The sequence below is a fragment of the Lonchura striata genome, chromosome Z (genome assembly GCF_046129695.1).
Source record: "Lonchura striata isolate bLonStr1 chromosome Z, bLonStr1.mat, whole genome shotgun sequence".
In the NCBI taxonomy this organism is placed as follows: Eukaryota; Metazoa; Chordata; class Aves; order Passeriformes; family Estrildidae; genus Lonchura; species Lonchura striata.
The window spans coordinates 10,402,013-10,421,336 of NC_134642.1; the positions used below are offsets into that span (position 1 = coordinate 10,402,013).

Below are 19,324 nucleotides of genomic sequence, written 5' to 3' on the forward strand. Positions count from 1 at the left end.
ATAGTCATTCTACTAATGTAATTATAGTAATGAACCACGTAATAAGGGAGTTTCTAAGGTCCAGAAGGTATGTGAGTGAAGTGGTATGATTTCAGGTTTTTTCCTTCCTACTGCCATTTCTGTTCTTAAGAAATAAGAGTATCACTGGAAAAAAATCAGTATTAGTATTTTAAATTAGAAAAAATCATTGCTTCTTGAAGTTTTGCCTTTCCCCAACCACACAATCTCTTTTCTATAATAGAAACATAGTATCTTGCATGAAGTATAATGTATAATTTGCCAGTGCATGTTTAAATAAACCTTTCCTTCCCCAGCTGCTTCTTCTCTGTCACAAGGTAATCTCTTCAATTAATCTGGGAGAAACAGTGAGAATGTGTGATGGGTTTAGAGCCTGTATAAAACCTGGGAAGATACAATGTGGCTGGAAAGGTACTAAGCCGAGCCTGTGGCTGCGCAGGGGCAAAGGACTGCAATCACAACTGCATTTGGTACACAAAATGTAGTCAAGAAATAAAATGCTGAATACTTCAGGATGAAAGCTGTGATGCACCATATTCAAGTTCTGTTTTGATTTGTAACACGCCTTGGTTGTAACCATGTCTCCTCATGTTTACTAAGTAATAAGATGAAATAAGAAGCTATGCACTTTTTGATGAGAGATTTGAGAGATTGAAGTTCATGTAGACTTAGCATATTCCTATTTATTGGCTGCAAAGGCTACACAGTACTTTCTAGGATGGAGGCAGTCTCCTTGCTGCCTCTCTGCATCATGCAGGATCTCCATTTTCTGTTCGCTGGGGCTTCTCTGTTGTCTATATTCTATAGCACTTCTTACAACTTGAGAACTAAATTTCAAAACTTGCCACTCTTGGTATTTGAATGAGGAATGTTGTAGTCCTGTGCAATCTTAAACTGCATGGAGACTGGAAATATGAGTAACTAAGCTTGTTTGCCATTTAAGGGATTATGCTGACAAAACAGCTGCAGCTTTTAGGAAAACTACTCCTTCCTAATTACTTGATCATAATTGAGGTCCAGAGAGTGAGAGGGGCCTAGCTTCAGTTATCAGCCATTATTTGGAAAAAAGTAGGTTTTGTTTTTTCCTACACTCTTCTCAATATGTGTAGTAGTAGCATTGTGTGGCACAGCAGCTTAAGAGTAACTAATTAGATTAATAGCAGAAGATTAACTAATGGTGAAACAATCTAATCAGAAAATACTGTGGTTGACTATGCAAAAGTATACAGAAAACCTGAAACAAATATTATTTTTGATCACGTGGGAACCCTGCCATGATGCAATAATAACATGCAAGTGAAGGTGAGTGCTTCAACAGTCTTGAATAAGCTATAAGATTAATATGTATGGCTTATGGCAATCTAAAGCACAGTAATTAGAAATGGAGGCTGTTTTACAGATGAGTAGGCATTTTTGCTTTAGAGAGCTGCAGTGAAGGAAGTAGGAGTTCCAGAGTAAGGAAAGGATGCTCACAGGGATCCATGACACGAGATCATGACTACCTAGCCAAAGCATGTGCTAGGGGTAGTTGCAGACACATGGCACATGACCAAAAAATACAACAAAACCACCATAGTTTTCAGAGTTTGGAGAGGTGCTTAAGTTACTGTATTATACACACTGAATATTTTGGCAGTTTCCCTGAAAGCCCTGGGGGAAAGTAAAGCGCAGTATGAGTATCAGTCATCTCCTTGCATGTAGGCATGTCTATCTTGCAAATTTGCAAGTTTGAGATAGTGAGCTAGCTCTAGCTAGATGTTGATTTTCTTTCCATTGCAATACATTTTGTCTTTGTACCACTTTTTCTTTATAGTTGGGTAGAGTTTCTTCTCAGTTTTGTGTAGGAGGGGTTCCACTGAAGAAAGATCACAGAAGAAAAACTATGCCCCTGAGGCAATTTTCTTTTCCTATGGCATGCTTTGATGATCTTTCATGAAGAGGCAAGCTTAATTAGAGAGCTCATTGCTCAAGTGTTCACATATATTTGTCCCATATTTCTGCTTTCTGAAGGGAGAATTGGATTGTTGTCTGTGGAACAAGCAATGATAGAGGATCTGTTCAGAATGCCTGATAAACATGTTTATAAACATATTTCCTGATTGAAAGGAAATATTGATGACTTCTTTATTTAAAACATGTGTAGGCTTAAGTTACCTACCTTACCTTCTTTAGTTTCAGAATGCTTTGCCTTTTGTTGAAGAAAGATCCAACCAGATACTAGTCAAATCTTTTAAGGAGTTTTTCTATAATTTTAGTTAATCAGACTGTGTCATGTTAGTAATACTCTTTGTTACTTGAGCCAATTGTCATAATTTATTTTCTGATCTTACAGGGTAAGTTGTAGGTTGATACTATATTTTGTTTCCTCTGGATTGAATGTGTTTTCTTACTTGATTCTATTTTTTTAGTGTCATGATAGGTTCCCATATTAACAGTTTACCTTAGGGTTGAGGAGCTCTGTGGGTAAGCAATGCCTTTCTTTGGGGGTGTTCTGGTTTGTTCAAGGAAGAGCAAAGAAATAGAAAGGGAATGTGGCCTTTGCAGATTTAGTCACAAAAATAGTGCTTGTCTACTTGGGTTGAAAGTTGTTTGATAACTTAAGCACAGTTTGGCGTGCAAGTTGCTCTGTAGGTGCAGGTGCTACAAGTTACTTTTTTGGAGTAACAGAGAATAGCAGCAAGGTTTTCAAGAATAGCATGGCACATTGAGACTGTGTAATTTCTTGTTTTGTTATCTTCTGATTTTTTAAAACACAGTTACATTTAAGCTACAAAACTGTAATGAACTTCCTATGACTAGATCTCCTCTGGGACTTCTATGTCCTCATAAAAGTTCAACTTCTGAGTATGTCTTTTCAAAGGCTTGTTGACCTCAAGTTTATATTCTTAAACATAATATTATAACTTCTGCTTAAAGGAATTGCGATATATTAGCATGATTTATCATTTGTCATCTTTTGTTCAAATGTATATGTGTGTGTATATATCATGTGGGGATATGCTCCGACTACTAAGGCAATTATGAAAGTCTTCATTAACTGTGGTGTAAGGGCAGCTGTTAGTGTTCTTGTTTTTGAGCAGTCTGTTCTCAGTCTTTTCTTCACAGCTGATGTGTTTTAATGTTTCCCCCATTCCCGTTCATCTAACTTGTCTTTCTTTCCTCTTCAGTGGAGATAGTTTATGAACTCTCCAGACTACATACTTGTTTCTCCCCCCTCCTGCATCTCCTGCTTCCTTCCAGGTGTACTTTGATGTGACAGCACAGCCTTACTCAAGTTCTTCAGCATTACATGGCCTTAAGAGTGAAGAAATAAGTTTACAAATACATTGTTGTATATGTAGTTTTAGAATAAAATACTAATTTTTTAGAGTAAATCTTAACAATTTAGACTTAATCCCTTTATTGTTCATCTTTCATCTATTTTAATTCTGTATTTATTTTTTCTACATTTTTGCAGACATAATGGGAATAATATTCTTCTATGCACGTTAACATAAATTTGGCGCATTCAGTGACACAAAGGGTAGCCAGAATTCAGTGTGTTTGGGTTGAACATTTACTCCTTATTTGGGTGGAGGGGGAAAAGGGAAAGAAGTGGGGCGGGGGGGAGGAATCTTTATTCTTCACCTTTTAAAGAAAAATATTTTCCTTGAAAGCTATCTGCACTGTTCAGGCCTTGCCACACTACCAAAGCAGCAGTGGTCTTCTGAGTTGATATCTACAGTGGCTTCTCTTGATTTTCACCAGGACTTGGCTGTGGGTGAGGAAAGTCTGCTTCTTCCATCATTGCTCCTTCTATGTTACAAAAGAAAATGTACCCTCTGTCCCTGTCCACCCGATTCCCAAGCTCCCCCCTCTCCCCTTGGCTACATTAACTTAGTAACAGTGTTTTTTTTCTCAGGCCTGGCACTAATTATGTACTTGGAGGGTGACCCTTCCAGGGTACCGCCCCATGAACTGCTGTAATTCAGGTCACCTTCTCCAGGACTCATCTCTGTACTTTGTCTATTTTCTCATCTTCTTTCTTCAGGGTAAGCAGCGTTTCCTTCATCCATTCTAATCCATAGTATTGGTTTTTTGCCTTTTCAATTTGTTAGTATCCTTCCTAGTTGTGGGCCTAATGCTGGGTAGAAGCTGGAGGTTGGAGAATTAATTCGCACCCACTGGTGTGGTGTTGAACTGCTCTGTTCTTAGTGTGACACTTGCAGAATTATCTCTGGCTAAGCCCAAGATAAACCTATTGAGTGATCCAGGCTGGGTGGTGATGAATGGGTTACTGTGGCAGCACTCAAATTTAGAGTGGGTAAACCATGTTTACCCTCAGCTATGTTTTGGTGAGAGGTGCTTGATGAGCAAGTGGCAGAGACAAGATGGACAAAGTACTGACCTTTCATTTAAGAAGTTACCTGGAGTCTTGACTGTCTCTGGGTTTGTGTCCTCTAAAATGCTCCCTTCTCTAAGTTGTATTTGGGAAATCATTATTAATCTTCACAGTGGCAGCTTTTCCTGCTGTTGCTACTAGGTTCTATTCCAGCATGTTCCTACAAAACTCCATAGGAGTTTTGTCTCCACAGGAGAAGGGTTGTTCTTTTGGAGTTCCCACACTCTACAGCCTTAGATTGATTTCTTACTTTGAATAAAATAGTGATGCGCTCAGTCCAGGGTTTTTATACTTTCCCTCTGTTGTTTAAAAGGTAATTGGACGTTTCTTGCTTTTGTTTATGATGGACAAAGAGAGTTGCCAGAGACAGGCAGTTATTCACTCTCTCTCGCTTTTATCCACTTAATGACTGTGTTTCTTGCCAGTGACGAAATGAGTGGCCACATGCATTTCTTCTCTACAACACAAATACATACAGGAAGCTTTTTGTTCTAATAAACTTCTGTTTTAATTTTGCAACATCTAACATTTCTCCTAAGGAAATTGCTAGAAATTCAATCTACTAACTGAGTAGTATATCCAATTGAGGTTTTAATGAAATAAAATGTTTAACACTTTAAAGTTATAACAACTGCATGAGCTTATGATTGAGTCTGGTCACACACAGCACTTATTTTCATTTGTTCAGAATGGGTGGGTTTAATTATTTGCTATTTTTCAGCAGCAGTTTACAGACTGTCTTGGATGAGTGACATTTTTGGAACATAGTTGTACCACATAAAATTTGCTTGTTAGCAGTTTAAAATTAATTATCTCATTATTTTCTGGCTTCTGAGTGAGCATAGTTGGTGGAGTGTACCATTTAGGTAGCAGCCTTAAGCAGATTTTTCAGTTGAGGGTGAACAGGTGGATAAACCTGATGATTGTATTGAGCAGATAATAGATATGAATTTAAAGTGCTGTTTACAAACTTGAGTTGATATAATTTTTAACAGTAAAGCTTATTTCAATAGCCTATTTAATTTTCCTGGAAAGGCAACAAGTTATGTCATAGATTATTATTACTAAACATGTTTTGTCTTATAGGCAGCATTACTATTTTACTTGTCCATGCCATGTATTGAAAGTTAAGATGCCTTTTCTAACCAGAGACTCATTTCCCTTTCCACCAGGGATACTTTGCATCCTATTGTGAATATCATTGCAATGATTATAACTCCAATCTAGGAAATGGCTGCTTGAAAAATAGGGCTGGATTGAAAACACTAATAAATCAGATGAAAACATGGCTTGCTAAAAGCTCTCATTCTTCAGTTGATTTTAAATGCTCATAAATAGAGATTGGGTCACCTAATCCTGCAAACCCTTGTATTTCATTGAGTGAACTTGAATGCAGCTGTTTGCACATCACTGTTGGCAGGAGGAGTGCTTGAGTATACCTTTCCCAGTGTTCAGTGCTTGGATGGTTCTTGACCATTCACAGGGGTGCCTGTAGTTCCTTAATTAGAAACAGATGTCCTAAATGAAAAGGATGATTAGAGTTTTGCTAGTGGTTCAACTGCTAATAGCAAATTCCTAGCTATATGTTGAAGTGCAGTAGGATATTTTCTGTATGCATAAAAAAAAGTAAAAAAAGCAAATTTCTAAATTGTCTGTATACAAATGGTTGCAGATTGTGATAAAAGTATATGTTTGACTTGAAAGATATCAATTCCTTACAGTAACAATTTTCCTGGAAGGTACTTAAGTAGAAGATTTTTAAAATATATTTAGAGTTTTCTGTTTGCATTTGTGTGTGTGTAGATATTTATGTATATTCCTATCTGCACTTGAATATGACTGTAGGAAAATTCTAAGAGCTGAACTTGTAAGATGCATGCTGCATTGGCTAAGTTTTTTGAAAGAAGGCCTTTTTTTTAAATATTTCCCTAACTGCAGGAAAGGGTCCTCTTGGGAAATAATTTTAAAATTCTAATAGTCTTTTCTTCATTTGTATATACACAGAAGGATAAAAATTTTCCCAGAGAGTGAATGCTTCTGTTAACTAACAGCTAATATCATTGCTTTAAATTTATTTTAATACTTTTATCTTTTTAGTAGTAATTTTTGTCGGTTGCTTTATTGGCACTAACCTAAGAAAACAACTTTATTTGTGAAAGTTTTCATCCTCTTAGAAAGCACAGCAGAAACATAAATTGTAATCAGCATCTGGACAAATGAGTTTCAGCTGTTATATATTTTGATTTCTAGAGTTTGTCTTCTCTCATTTCCTCTCCTTCTCCCAGTACATAACTCATTAATTTGCAAATATATCTTTGTTTTGTTATTCATTAGATCAACATTTCCATTCTCTTCTTTTCTAAAACTTCAGTTCTTCTCGAAAACCCTTCTCTCTTTCAACATTTCTGTCTGCTACAGGTATTTGATCACTACTACTTTCTCTTTCCTTTTATTTACTTTCTTTAGTCCTTTGTTTAATCACATAATTCCAATGAAATTGTTCATCTTTAAGGCTTCCTTGGCCTCCTCCAGGTCAGAAACAGTATTATATTCAATTTTATATAGATATAGATGTGTCAGAAATATTTTTTGAACTCAGTCTTTCCTTAAACTCTAACTGCTGCATTTTGGTTCACTTCATGGAACAGTTTAGGAGCAGTCCCAACAGATATTCAGTCTACAAGCCATGACTAAACCCAGGTGTTAAGTTTAAAAGCTGCTGGAAGTATATAGTAAAGATGTCAGATCTTCAGTGCTGGCTCTCTGTCTACTGATGGAATTCTTTTGGTGCAGACCATTTCCTAATGCAGATGTGTGGCCTCTACCGCCTTGACATCTGTTGCTTCTCTGAGCTTTGTTGCTTCAGTCTTACTGTTACCATACATGGAATTTGGTTCACCCCAACCTAAAAGCAGAACCCACCCATGTTCAGCCTTCATCCAGCCTTGGCTACATCCAGGATTCCTAGCTGTGTACTCCCTTAACCTGTGAGAGAAACTGATCATGTCTCCACTTTGACTATCACAGTTTCTTATGTTACTGCCAAATACTTTCCTTGTGAAGTAATTATCTGTTTGTGGTCTCTCCCACTATGTGTGAGTGTCATTCTTCCCTTTCAAAGCACTCTATACTGTTGCACTCATCCATCTATTCTCATACTAACCTAATTTTTTTGCAAGCACTTTTCACTGAATACACCATCTGACCATTTCATCAACTGCTGTCTCTGCAGCTGTTCACCTGTTGTGTCTTTTGTATGTGTGGTAGTGTCACAGTTGAGTGTAGCTGGATTTCTCTTTGTTTCAGAATAAGTTTCCTTCTTCAGTAAATATGCTGTATTTTGTTTCAGTTGAACAATACAAGTTGTATTTTTGCTTTCCAAAATCAGATTGGATTTTTTAAATGTCCGTGTATGGAGGAAGTGCTCTTATGTAGCTGTGTTAAGAAAAGTCCATACACATGTGCACGTTTGTTAGAAAGGTGTTTCTAGCAATTTCGCTGGTAATGTAAATTCAGAAGCAGGATCTGTGCTTGAGAACTAACATGATAGAGCTAACTAACTTATTTTAATACAGCCCAGTGAAATGGGAAAAAATTCTCTCTTGCAGCTGTTACACTTGTAAACAAATGCTTCTGCATTCAGTCTTGTTTCCTTTAATAAACTGGTAGCTCCAAAAGGCTAAAGATTTCTCTCATACCTCAGCTGAGCTTTTATACGTGCTTACAAATCACATAGTATTGCATTTCTGTTTGCCTGTGGCACAATTAGTACTCTGTATACTACAGAGTGTGATAGCACTTAAGTCCAGTGGGACATTAGGAGGAATTTCTTCACATGAAGGGTGAAGAATTGATTAAACATTGTAATGGGCTGCCCAGGGAGATGGTGGATGAGATGTTTAAGGAAAAACTGGATGTGGCACACAGTGCCACGGTCTAGTTGACATGGTCATGTTTGGGCAAAGGTTGGACTAGAATGATCTTGGAGATCTTTTCCAGCCTAAATGATTCTGTAATCCTATTTTTTCCAGGTGACTCATTTCTGTCTACAAACTCTGTCTAATTACTATCTGGTTTTTAATTCCATTTCTTATCTCAGGTTTGCAAGTTTTTCAGGGACAGGGCTTTCTTCCTGATAAGAAGTGCTTGATGTGTACGGTTGCTAGCAATATGTGTTCACTGTCCTGCAAGATGAAAATTAAGACTGTAGTAAAACACACAATTTGAAATTTCTTGGAAGATAACCTTTACATCCAAATCAGGCAATGAATGCCTGCAGAATATAAAGCAATTCAATGATACTTGGGGAGTCTTTTGAAGTATCTTTTCGATTTTGAGTGTATACTTGCAAATATGAATGCAGAAGTCACTTATCTCTGCCCAGTGAAAACACACACACACAAAACATGCAGTTTTCATTACTTACTTATGTCTCAAGAAAGATGTATTTTTCTGTTTTCTTCTGCCAATTTCAAGGGAAGAATACTCTGAAAATACTTAACACACTAATTGAATTAGGAAAATCAAAGGGGTCACCTGTTGGTCATGTCTGTTTTAGCTATCTGTTTAGGTTGTGTTTCAAGCTGGGTTTGTTTGTTGGGGTTTTTTTTGCAACATCTGTTCTAACTCTTGTTTTTTGTGTATGTGTGTGTGGAGAGAGGATGTTTAAGGTATGTTAAATCATTTGTTTAAACTGGCTTTGTAGAAGCATGAAAGAAATTTGAAAGGCAATGCCAACTTTTTAAAGAAAAAAACCATGCCTAGATTTTTGGAAGATGTTTAATTAATACTCATGAGGATTTTTACTTTCAACTATCTCTAAGGGAAAATGTCATTAATATAAAAGAAATAAATAATTTTACTGAACATTAATGAAAAAACCCACAATTTTCTGGAGAGTGTTAAAGCAATTTCAAGGAAAAAATATTAACTTGAAATTACTGAATATTGACCTGTTAATGACAGCTTGTTATTAACAGTTGTTACCTCCTGGCCAAGCTGGGCATGGTGTTTTATGGTATTGGACGAAGAGATATGCAAAATGAGCAGTTTTAGGCATTCTTTAAGGAGACCTTAGTGTTAAAGGCTATCCAAGAGGGATCAGACATATTGTGATGGAAGACCATATGGATATTTCTCGTAAGTTGGTCCTTTGTGAATTCTTTTCTGAGTGTTTTTCACAGTAGAAAGTTAAATTCATTATGTTCTTAGTATTTTGCTTCAGAAGCCACAGATTTCCTATTTTTTTTTTCTCTCTTTAAATTTTGTTTTCTCTTGGTTTATGTCATCTGGATTTAGTTACTGGATATTGCCCCAGCAGGGCAAAAGAGGAAGTACAGAATTTGGATTAATGCAAATGTTCTGATGTAGGAAGATCAAAACATACATAACTGTTTTAGTCTTGTCTTCTCTGTGTACTGAGAGTTTGTGTGCCAGATGATTCACAGCTTTACTGATATCTCTGCAGATTTTTATGTTTTCATTTATATCTTAAAAGCTTACTTTAAAAAATCTACAAACTGGTCAAGCAGAGTTGTAGTAGAAATGTAAGAATCCAGATGAACAGGAGCCTTTTCACTGTAGCCTATAGCTGAACAACTCCTGCACAAATCTATAAAGATTGTTTTAAAATATATATTTGTTTAGATTGAAAATATTTGTATTGTTTATGTTAATTTTATTGTTGCACACTTGCAAGCATTTGTTCTTAATTCCACTCTTTTCCAGCACTTAATTATGCTTTCTATAGTAGACAAATGACTTGGCATTATTGAAGTCTGTCTTAAAATAATCCTTTTCCTTTTCTGTTTTTTTCCAAAAATAGATAATATATCTGAAAGAATCCCCAGAAGATGTGTACAGGCTTATATTGTCAGGAAGCGTTTCTTATCTTCCTTTCAGGTAAATAACAAGTTGATAGACCTTTATGTACCTTGATATTTTGTAGAAGAATGTAACATTTTTCAGTACTAATTTCTACTGTGTTGGTTTTCTGGGGTTTTATTCTATTTTGTTTTTGTGTTTTGGAGTGGATTTTTGTTTGTTTGGGTTTTTTTAATTTGATTTTTTTTGTGGATTGTTTTTTTATTGGTTGGTGGGTTTTTTTTGGTGTTGAAATTTTTACTTGGGTCACAGTCACTGTCCTAACTTTAGGTACTCAGTGAATCAGAGCTGTTACCAGCTGGTACTGAAGTGTCTCAGAAGGTGAAGGAGCCCCACTGTTTGTATCCATTCATTGAGCTTTTTCATCTACATTGCTTCTCCCTTGGCAGTCTGATTTTGTGCCAGTAGCTGATAGCTACACATATCAACATATCTGCCATTCACCACAGAGGGCTTGCAATACTTAATAGCATTCTTTATGCACAAGACAGTATTTGCAGATTGCTGCACATATTTGACAAGTGGGAAGTAGTCATCAGCCCATTCCAGGAAGCTTCTGCATTACCTGTGCCCTACTATGCTGTCCCTCCAACACATATCAGAGTGGTTGCAGTTTCCTGTGAGGACCATGGCCTAAGAATGTGAGGCTGCTTCTATCTGACTGTAGAAGGTTTTATCCATTTGTTCCTTCTCATCAGCTGGTCTAAGAGACACGTGTTACTACAATGTCACCTTTATGTGTCCTTTCTTTTACTTGAGTAAAAAAAATTCTATTATTTCTGTTTCCTCCTAATTTCTGCCCCTTTTCACACTGATTCATAAGGAAGGAAATGATAGAAAAAAATGCTAGAGACAGCTATCCAGGTTCTTCAAAAGTTCTTCTTCCTCTCAGTTGAAAATTGAGCATGAAATGTTTTCTACTTCTTAGAAACATTAGCTGATAAGTGTTGCATGGTCTCAAGGTGTTCTGCCAAGACATAATGTTCTCTGGTGTAGATTCAGTTTAATTTATTTATTTACTTCAATAGAATATTCCTTTAGAATTCTTAATCTGTGGTGCTTATGAAATTTGATGATGGTCACATACTAAGAACATGCAATTCCTGGATCAACAGAATTAAAAAACTTGTAATTGAAAGAAGCTGTTTTAATGAAACTAGTTTCTCCTCTTGTATAAGCATGACCTATTTATGCTTCTTAAGGAAAATATTTTATTGTATTTGCTAAAATGTTTATTCTAACTGTCCATGTCAGAAATTGAACATTTCAGCTTTACAAAAACTGTAGCTGGAGTGATCTTACTGTTGTATCTGTTACAAGAATAACTATATAAGTTATATTAAGAGTCAATGTATGGGAAATGAAGTAATAATTTTAAATAATTATTTCTGTTTAATAATCATTACCTTGAAGTAATTTTTAAAAGGTGTTTTAGAGAAGTATCTTCAATTGCATTCACTTGGATTAAAATACAATATGTTTTGGTCATTGTATCTTATAGGGATGCTTCCTTTGGTACTTGCAGCTTTCATTTGACATTACTGGACTGTTTTCATGCAATAAACAAGGTCAGTAAACTAATATTTTTCACATTTCAAAAAAGTAGCTAACAGTTGCCCATCAGAAGAAGGCTTAGGAAACTAGGATCCAATTAGAGCTGTGAAGTAGCAGATCTGCAGATTGTTGCCCAGTTTACTATGCATTATGCATTGTCACAAAAGTAGATACAGCATTCATAGAAGTCTACCAATACTTTATATAATCAACAACTGAAGATACTATAGAGAGAAATCTGAGTTTTACTTGTGTAATCTATCAGGACAATAATTCACCTCTAATCCTAAGAGCTATATGTTAAGTGTTTTATATGCCCCTGGTGTTTTATGTATGAGGCTGAACATGGCCTTTGAAAGGGTTTTGAATGAGTTTGCTATACACTTCTGGCATTTGCAGCACATGTTAATGATTTCAGATTTTGCTTTAGTAATAGGAATAGAAACAAATGTTAAGAGGTAGGTACTTCTTTTTAAATTAGAAAATTATAAAATCTAGGTTTTATAGTGATATAGCAGTGAAGTAATGCAGCATTAAAGGATAGGAGAATCAAAATACATTATTTTTAGTCTGTATGAGTAGTGAAATGGAATTCTGCAGCTCTCCACTGTACTATTGTCTTTTGTCTTATGGGTATCTCTACCAAATAGTGATGTCCTTACTGGTTAAGTTATCATCTTGAAGATTGGTGATTTTTCTGCTTTTTTGGATATTTTGAAATTGGTTATTTGTATGCCAAAACTGGTGCATTGGTGTTCTTGCCGGTGAACAACAAGGAAAGTTACAAAAGATTAGGTAATAAAAGAGAAAATTAGAAAGTAGTATTTTAAATATCTAGAGATACGGGATTTATCTGTGTTTGTCTGCCTGTTTTAACAAGTGGATAAATTATTAGTTACCTGAATGATTACATTTTTTACACAATGTTAAGTATTATGGTTGTGGCTAATTGTGGGTCATCATGGACTCACAGTAATATCTATTTAGGGCTTTGTGACTGCAAACAATTTGAAATCAGTGAAGATACTAGCATATATAATTTATGCACAAAAAATTTCTCCAGTCTTTGAATGCGGTCTTTAGAATCTACTCATAGCTTCAATAGATATTTTCTTCTGGTTATTTTTCTTTTTATTTTGTGCAGCTAGCAATAATAAAAAGACTAAATGCTTCAGTAATCTGGGATTTTTATAGTGATTTGGTGAAAACAAAAAATGTTGATTTACTTATTGAACTTCACTTATATTGAAATTTACAAACCCGGTTTGTAGCAAGTCTGAGTTTTTCTGTATTCTTAAATTTTGTGAAGAAAGAGGAGAATGTGTATTAAAGAACTTTATGTAACCAAAAAGAGTAATAAACTGTCCTCACTGAAGAGGCGTCTTTGTTAAGAGCTGTGTTCTGAATTTTAGGCTTTGCAGTATGGTTTCCTGGATTTTAGTACATTTGATGTAAATGAATATGAGCATTATGAAGTAAGTGTTCAGTATCAATCTTTTGATTTGTTTGCTGTTACTAATGCTAAAGCAATTGCTTATAATTTCTGCTATTCTTTTGTAGTATTAAGTTCCATTTCTGTTTTGTCTCTTTAAGTTATGATAGTTAAATAAATGTTCACGGTCAGAGAGAGAATATTAAAATTCAGATTTAAGCATAATTATGCTCAACATGGGGAAAAGCAGAAACCAAAATGAGAGTCTCTGCTATTAGTAAAGCCCTGGATATTCTTGGACAGTCTTGATGAAAAACTCAAGGGCATACAAGCCCGAGTCTAACTGAATGCAAGAGAAAAATCAAAGTATACATTTGACAAAACACAGCAAAAATATAATAACACTTTTTGAGGTAAAGAAGGAAACTGGGCTGGGAAACTCCAAGTGCATAATATTTACTTGGGGTCATAGGACATTATTGTCACAATGAAGGACTGCAACTCTTGACTATATGCAGTTTCAGAAATGCAAAGCTGCCAGATATCTGTAAAGAGAAAATTAAATGCTCCTAGAGCTTAAAAAATTTGTGAACAGAGGTAAGACCAATTTAGAATCCTATGAAAAATGAAAATTTGAAAGTTGCTCTTCATCTGAAGGGCATCAGTTGCATTGTTTTAAAACTGATTTAGAAAAACAGGGACACAGGGGAAAAACATGAGGTTGAAAGCATCTGTCATCCTCATGATGAAAAAGAAAGCAGCCAACTAACACACCTTCCTTTGACAAAAATTATACATAAATTCTATCTAGCATGTATTTTGAAACAATAAGGAAAACCTGAAAATACAGGGATAATGATAAACCAAGCATTTTCTCTTGACAGAGAGCAGAAAATGGAGATTTTAACTGGATAATACCAAACAAATTCATTGCCTTCAGTGGACCTCATTCAAGAAGTAAAATTGAAAATGGTATGCTTAAAAAAGGAGGTGGGGAACACAAGCCCACTGCTTTCTTAGTTGATTGTTATCAGTAAGAACAAGCTTTAAAAATTGTTCCTCAAACAGTGTGTTTTTTCCTTGGCTCTTTTCCTTTTATAAGAACTCTGGCAGTAAAATTTTAATGCTTGGTTTAATTGTATCTGACCTAGGTGATTGTGTTAAGATTCCATTTTCAGTTAGTCTATTTTTTATCTTGTCTCTATTTTGGAAGTGTTCTCATATCTTATTTTTTAGTATTTTTTAATTTCTTCAGTTTAAGCCTTACTCTTTTTTTAATCTTCTGTTCTCAAATAGGCTATCCCCACCATGCTCCAGAGGCTTATTTCCCATACTTCAAGCAAAATAAGGTCACCACTATAATACGCCTCAACAAAAAACTATATGATGCCAAACGATTTACAGATGCTGGATTTGAACATTTTGATCTCTTCTTTGCTGATGGAAGCACACCTAGTGATACTATAGTTAAAACATTTCTAAATATTTGTGAAAATGCTGAAGGTGTAATAGCTGTTCATTGCAAAGGTATGATGCAAAAACCAGTTTAAATTACTAGTTATGTTTATAATTGCAGTTCCTGAGGTATTTTGCAGTATAATTCTACTATATCTAGTTATTAACATCTCTGCCAAACTACAACAGTTCCATTCAAATTATTTCTGTGATTCTGTTCAGCACTTTATCTTCTAATTTTGTTAAGTACCAGAAAAATCTTCCACACCATTCCCAAAATGAGACTGGGGAAAGTGAGTTTTCTGATATTAATAGCTCTTTCCGCTAGAAAGTGTAAGTACTTTCAAAGGATGCTTTGGGCAGGCATTTGAAGTCTTGTCAAATTCTCTCGGAAAATACATGTTTAAATATACCAAGTCATAAACTTTAGGAAACAGTGCAGCATTTTGGGGAGATTCCTCAAAATATATGAGTGTTCTTCTACAATCACCGAAATCTTCATCCGTCAGAAACTCTATACTAGTTTGGGCATGCTCTGAATATCCATTCCTCCAGAGTCAGACTGTGAAGATTTTAAGAGCCTGGCCAATTCAGCTAGCGTAGTTATCAGTTTTTGGTGGTTCTAGAGGCAGTATGTTTCCCTTCCCACACTGTCTTTAATTGTCTATCAGACATTTCTTCTCCACAACTTTGCATCACTAGTGTATCTGATAATGCTGTGATTGAAGGAGAAGGGCCTTTTCTTAACCTGTTTGCTTTGGACCTGCAAGGACTGCAGTTTTGTTCCTGTACCTGCCATCCATTTGCTGCATTTAACAGAATTATACTGGAAAGTGAAACAATTGTTGAAACCAACATCTTGACTTTGGGAAAACAAGTCCATACTCTTATTCTTTTCTTCACTGAGGTGATAAATTCAGGCATATCACTTAATTGGTTATGCCAGAATATTCAGTATCAGTGATACAAGTGCTCTGTTTTCATTCAAATTAAGGTGTTCTTTGGTAGATGTCAGACTAATGGTGTCTAGCCTGCGCTTACTCTTGAGGAAGTGTATAATGCTGTAGCCTGTTCCTAAAGCTGTCATGGAAGTCATGGAAAGCTAAAGCAAGTTCCTAAAGCAAGTCATAGAAGCTGCTGTGTGATTGTCTTGGCTATTGTGTTATACAGAAGATTTTACAGTGATGTTGATCAGTCAATTCTTAAATGAGAGATGTAATTTGCAAGTGCAGCAAGGAGAGATGTCACTTAGCTGGAGCACTTCTCTCTTGCTCCTCACGTTTCCCAAGGTAAATAGAAATGTTTTGAGGGCCATATTAATAAGGTTTCTCTCTCCAGAGTATTTTTTGCCTGTGCTAGCTAGTGCCCTGACTTGCTTATTGCAAAATTTGTCTTTTTCTTGGGAGTTAAAGAGATTAGTTAGAGGAGGGGCTGGGAGGATATCTGGTTTCAGTGCAATGTATAATTAGTTTGCAAGAAAGTTCTGGGAGAATTTTGAAAGGAAAAAAAAAGGCCAACTGTTTTATCCCATGCTTAAAAACATTTTCATAACTCCATACATATTCATAGATAGGTAAATAAATGTATCTAAACTTACAGATATTGGTAAAGTTGCTGACTTTTTTGAGTTACCTCACTCAGAAAAATATGGACAGTCGTTAGTAACCTTGTATGTGATGAAAAAGATCAAAGAATAAGTTTCCCTTATCACATTTGATAAGTAGAGGTTTGTTTTGATAAATTAGGCAGGTAACTACTTGTCCAAGTAACAGTGTCTATAGTTACAACAGATACCTGATGAAGATGGATATATAAAAGTAGCCATTCTTTTATATTACACAGCTGGTCTTGGACGAACTGGCACACTTATTGCCTGTTACATCATGAAACATTATCGGATGACAGCTGCTGAAACTATTGCCTGGATCAGAATAAATAGACCTGGTTCTGTGATTGGACCACAACAGCATTTCCTGATGGAGTAAGTAGATTGAGTGTAAATTATTGCCAAAAATAGATCTAGATGTCTTTTTCTTCTTCTTCTTCTTCTATTGTACACTTAACAACCTTCAGTGTTAATTTGTTGTGTTTTGGGCCTTTTTTTCCATGTTATGATAGCAAACAGGCAGAACTTTGGACAGAAGGGGATATTTTCCGTGCAAAGTTGAAACGAAACCATAAAATTGCTGTAACAAGAATTCTGTCAGGAGTAGATGATATTTCAATTAATAACACAAGAAACAGGAGAACCATCCAAAAGGACATTGAACTGGTAACCATCCAAATATTGTGCTCTTGTAAAAGTTGGAACTGTTGAGAATCTCTCAGGTTTTGAAAAAACCTGTGGGTGCACTAAAGCATTGTTAATCAAATTTTTTTTCTGTTCACCCTTTTTGTATAAAAGGATATGGTGGGGGGAAAACTAAAGATGGCCATTATGAAAAATAGAGTTTAGAACACAGGTGAAGGAGAAGCATTATCATGCTTTAGTCTTTTGTAATTAGGTCAACGGTAGAAAAAATGTACTCACATTCTGCAGTCAAAAACACCAATTTCATTTTGGATTGTCTGTTACTTCACTGTGTGTATTTAAAGGGAGGGGATGAGAGGGTGGATTTTTTTACTCATTTTAGTTTCTAAACATCTGTAATACCTCTTAATGGCGCTTTTTGAAAAAGACAGTACTGCTGTTTTCAAAAGGGAAGTGAAGGAGAGAAATGCTGCATTTAGTGAAATCATACTGTACCTAAGCAAAGATTTTATAATATATTGCTTCCAATGCTTTAAAAGGAGACAATATTCTGATGCATGTAAGTCATGACACCACTTAATGCTTTACAGCTTCTAAAGCAGCAAACAGGAAACTGGAAGGAACAGAACTATATTCATGCAAGTGAATTTCCTTTGACTTTATCCTGTTGAGATAATTCTAATTTTAAGCTTTAAGATAAAGTTAATTCTTAAAAATCAAAATGTCTATATTTAATCTTGATTTATCCCTTCCCCCCTCCACTTATCCAGTACAGTGATGATGATGAAACAAACTGTTTAACACAAGGGGATAAGCTTCGTGCTCTGAAAAGCAGAAGGCAAGCAAAAGCTCCAACTGCATCTCCACTAGCGTAAGTCAGTTTTTGAATATATAAAATGCCAGAAACACTTTTATCCTCTTCTTTATGCATACTTCCCGTTGCCCACAAATGTTTGCTATCAATGCTGCTTTTACTCCCTTAAAACAAACATGAGATTCACCATTTCTCTGAAGGCTTCCTAAATGCTTAGGTGGCAGGACAATTTCGTTAAAGAACTGCATGACTGAATTTCTAGTTTTCTACATAGTTTTTGATGCTAGTATTCTGCACTTTACAAGCTCCTAAAGCACTTCTGAATGCTTTTAGTTTAATCACCAACATTCCCTTATCTGTCCTGTGGTAGTATAAAAAGGAAAGAATATGACTCTGTGTGGTTTTGTTTGGCTGGCTCAAATAAGATAGGTGCTGGTGTTTGAAGAAAGTCATTAAAGTCAGAGTTGGAAGAAGGGTTCTTAGCTTTCATATTCTCCTCCTTGGAAGAGATCTTTCCCTAAATCCTGTGGGCTTTGTGATAATGTCTGGTGGATCTGGAAGGCAGAATAGCCACTGTTCCAGTAAACAAATTCAAAGTGCATTTCTGTCAGTGAAGCTGATAGTGTCTTTATTTTAGGCAAGTCCTGAAACAGTAAGTTTGCACCTGTAAAAGTAAGTTTGCATCTGTTGTAGCTCGTAGCAAATGTAGGTACAAAATCTATCTGCCTGCCCTTAAATAAATGGCAAGAGAATGCAATACTTGGAAAACTTTGCGGGATCACATTTGATTGCTAGGAAAGCAATGGTGACCCCTGGCTGTCAGACTTTTGTGAGTCACACATGACCAAAGTCACAGGCCACAGCCAATATGGCTTTTGTTGTGTTGTCCTTCTGTAGGGCATCATGCTGCTACCTTGATGGGATTTTTATCTTGTTTTTTTTTTTCTCAAGATCACCACTATCATCAGACTTCTAGAAAAACTGAGAAGTATGTAGTAAAAATGTGCTGAAGATAAAGGAGTTTACCTCTGGAAACCTTCACACATGGCTGTGTCTGATTTCTGCCTTTGTTTTAAATTACTGTCTTCTGTTCATGCTTATCATTTACACAGGCAACCATATAAGGTACAGCATACTCAGAACAAAGACTGTGCCCGTCCTACTTTTAAAAAATGCCAAGACACATCACCTCAGTTGCCTCAAATAACACAGTACAAAACAACTACCTTGCAAGTTAGTTTCCAAGGCACAGAAGTGCCTTAGGTGTCAGGTGCTTAATTGCCACACACTGTATGTTCCATACGATGAATGTAGACTGAGAATATATGAATGAGAACATATTCAGAGCCATTGTCCTATCTTAATACAAGACCTGTCTACTATTAAAATATTATTTGGCTCATGAAACGTTCTGCAATGTCTGGTCTAATTAGCTTGTATTTGTGTAGAATTATAATAATTGACCTGAACTTATAGTTCATTTTTTACATTGTGCATTGTCACTCAAGGAGCTTCAAATTACCTCTTTCTGTTCCC

At 35.8% G+C, this 19,324-nt stretch overlaps 1 protein-coding gene across 4 annotated transcripts in view; it reads left to right on the forward strand.

Moving 5' to 3' along the window:
- Positions 1-19,324, forward strand: part of CDC14B (cell division cycle 14B) — a 44,109-nt gene that overhangs the window by 11,200 nt on the left and 13,585 nt on the right. For all 4 annotated transcript variants that reach the window (XM_021534707.2, XM_021534706.2, XM_077790545.1 and 1 more), the window contains exons 5-12: positions 10,224-10,300; positions 11,784-11,850; positions 13,249-13,311; positions 14,153-14,240; positions 14,565-14,795; positions 16,566-16,704; positions 16,842-16,995; positions 17,745-17,845. In XM_021534707.2, the coding sequence (XP_021390382.1) occupies positions 10,224-10,300; positions 11,784-11,850; positions 13,249-13,311; positions 14,153-14,240; positions 14,565-14,795; positions 16,566-16,704; positions 16,842-16,995; positions 17,745-17,845 (920 nt within the window). The remainder of the gene's footprint in view (positions 1-10,223; positions 10,301-11,783; positions 11,851-13,248; positions 13,312-14,152; positions 14,241-14,564; positions 14,796-16,565; positions 16,705-16,841; positions 16,996-17,744; positions 17,846-19,324) is intronic.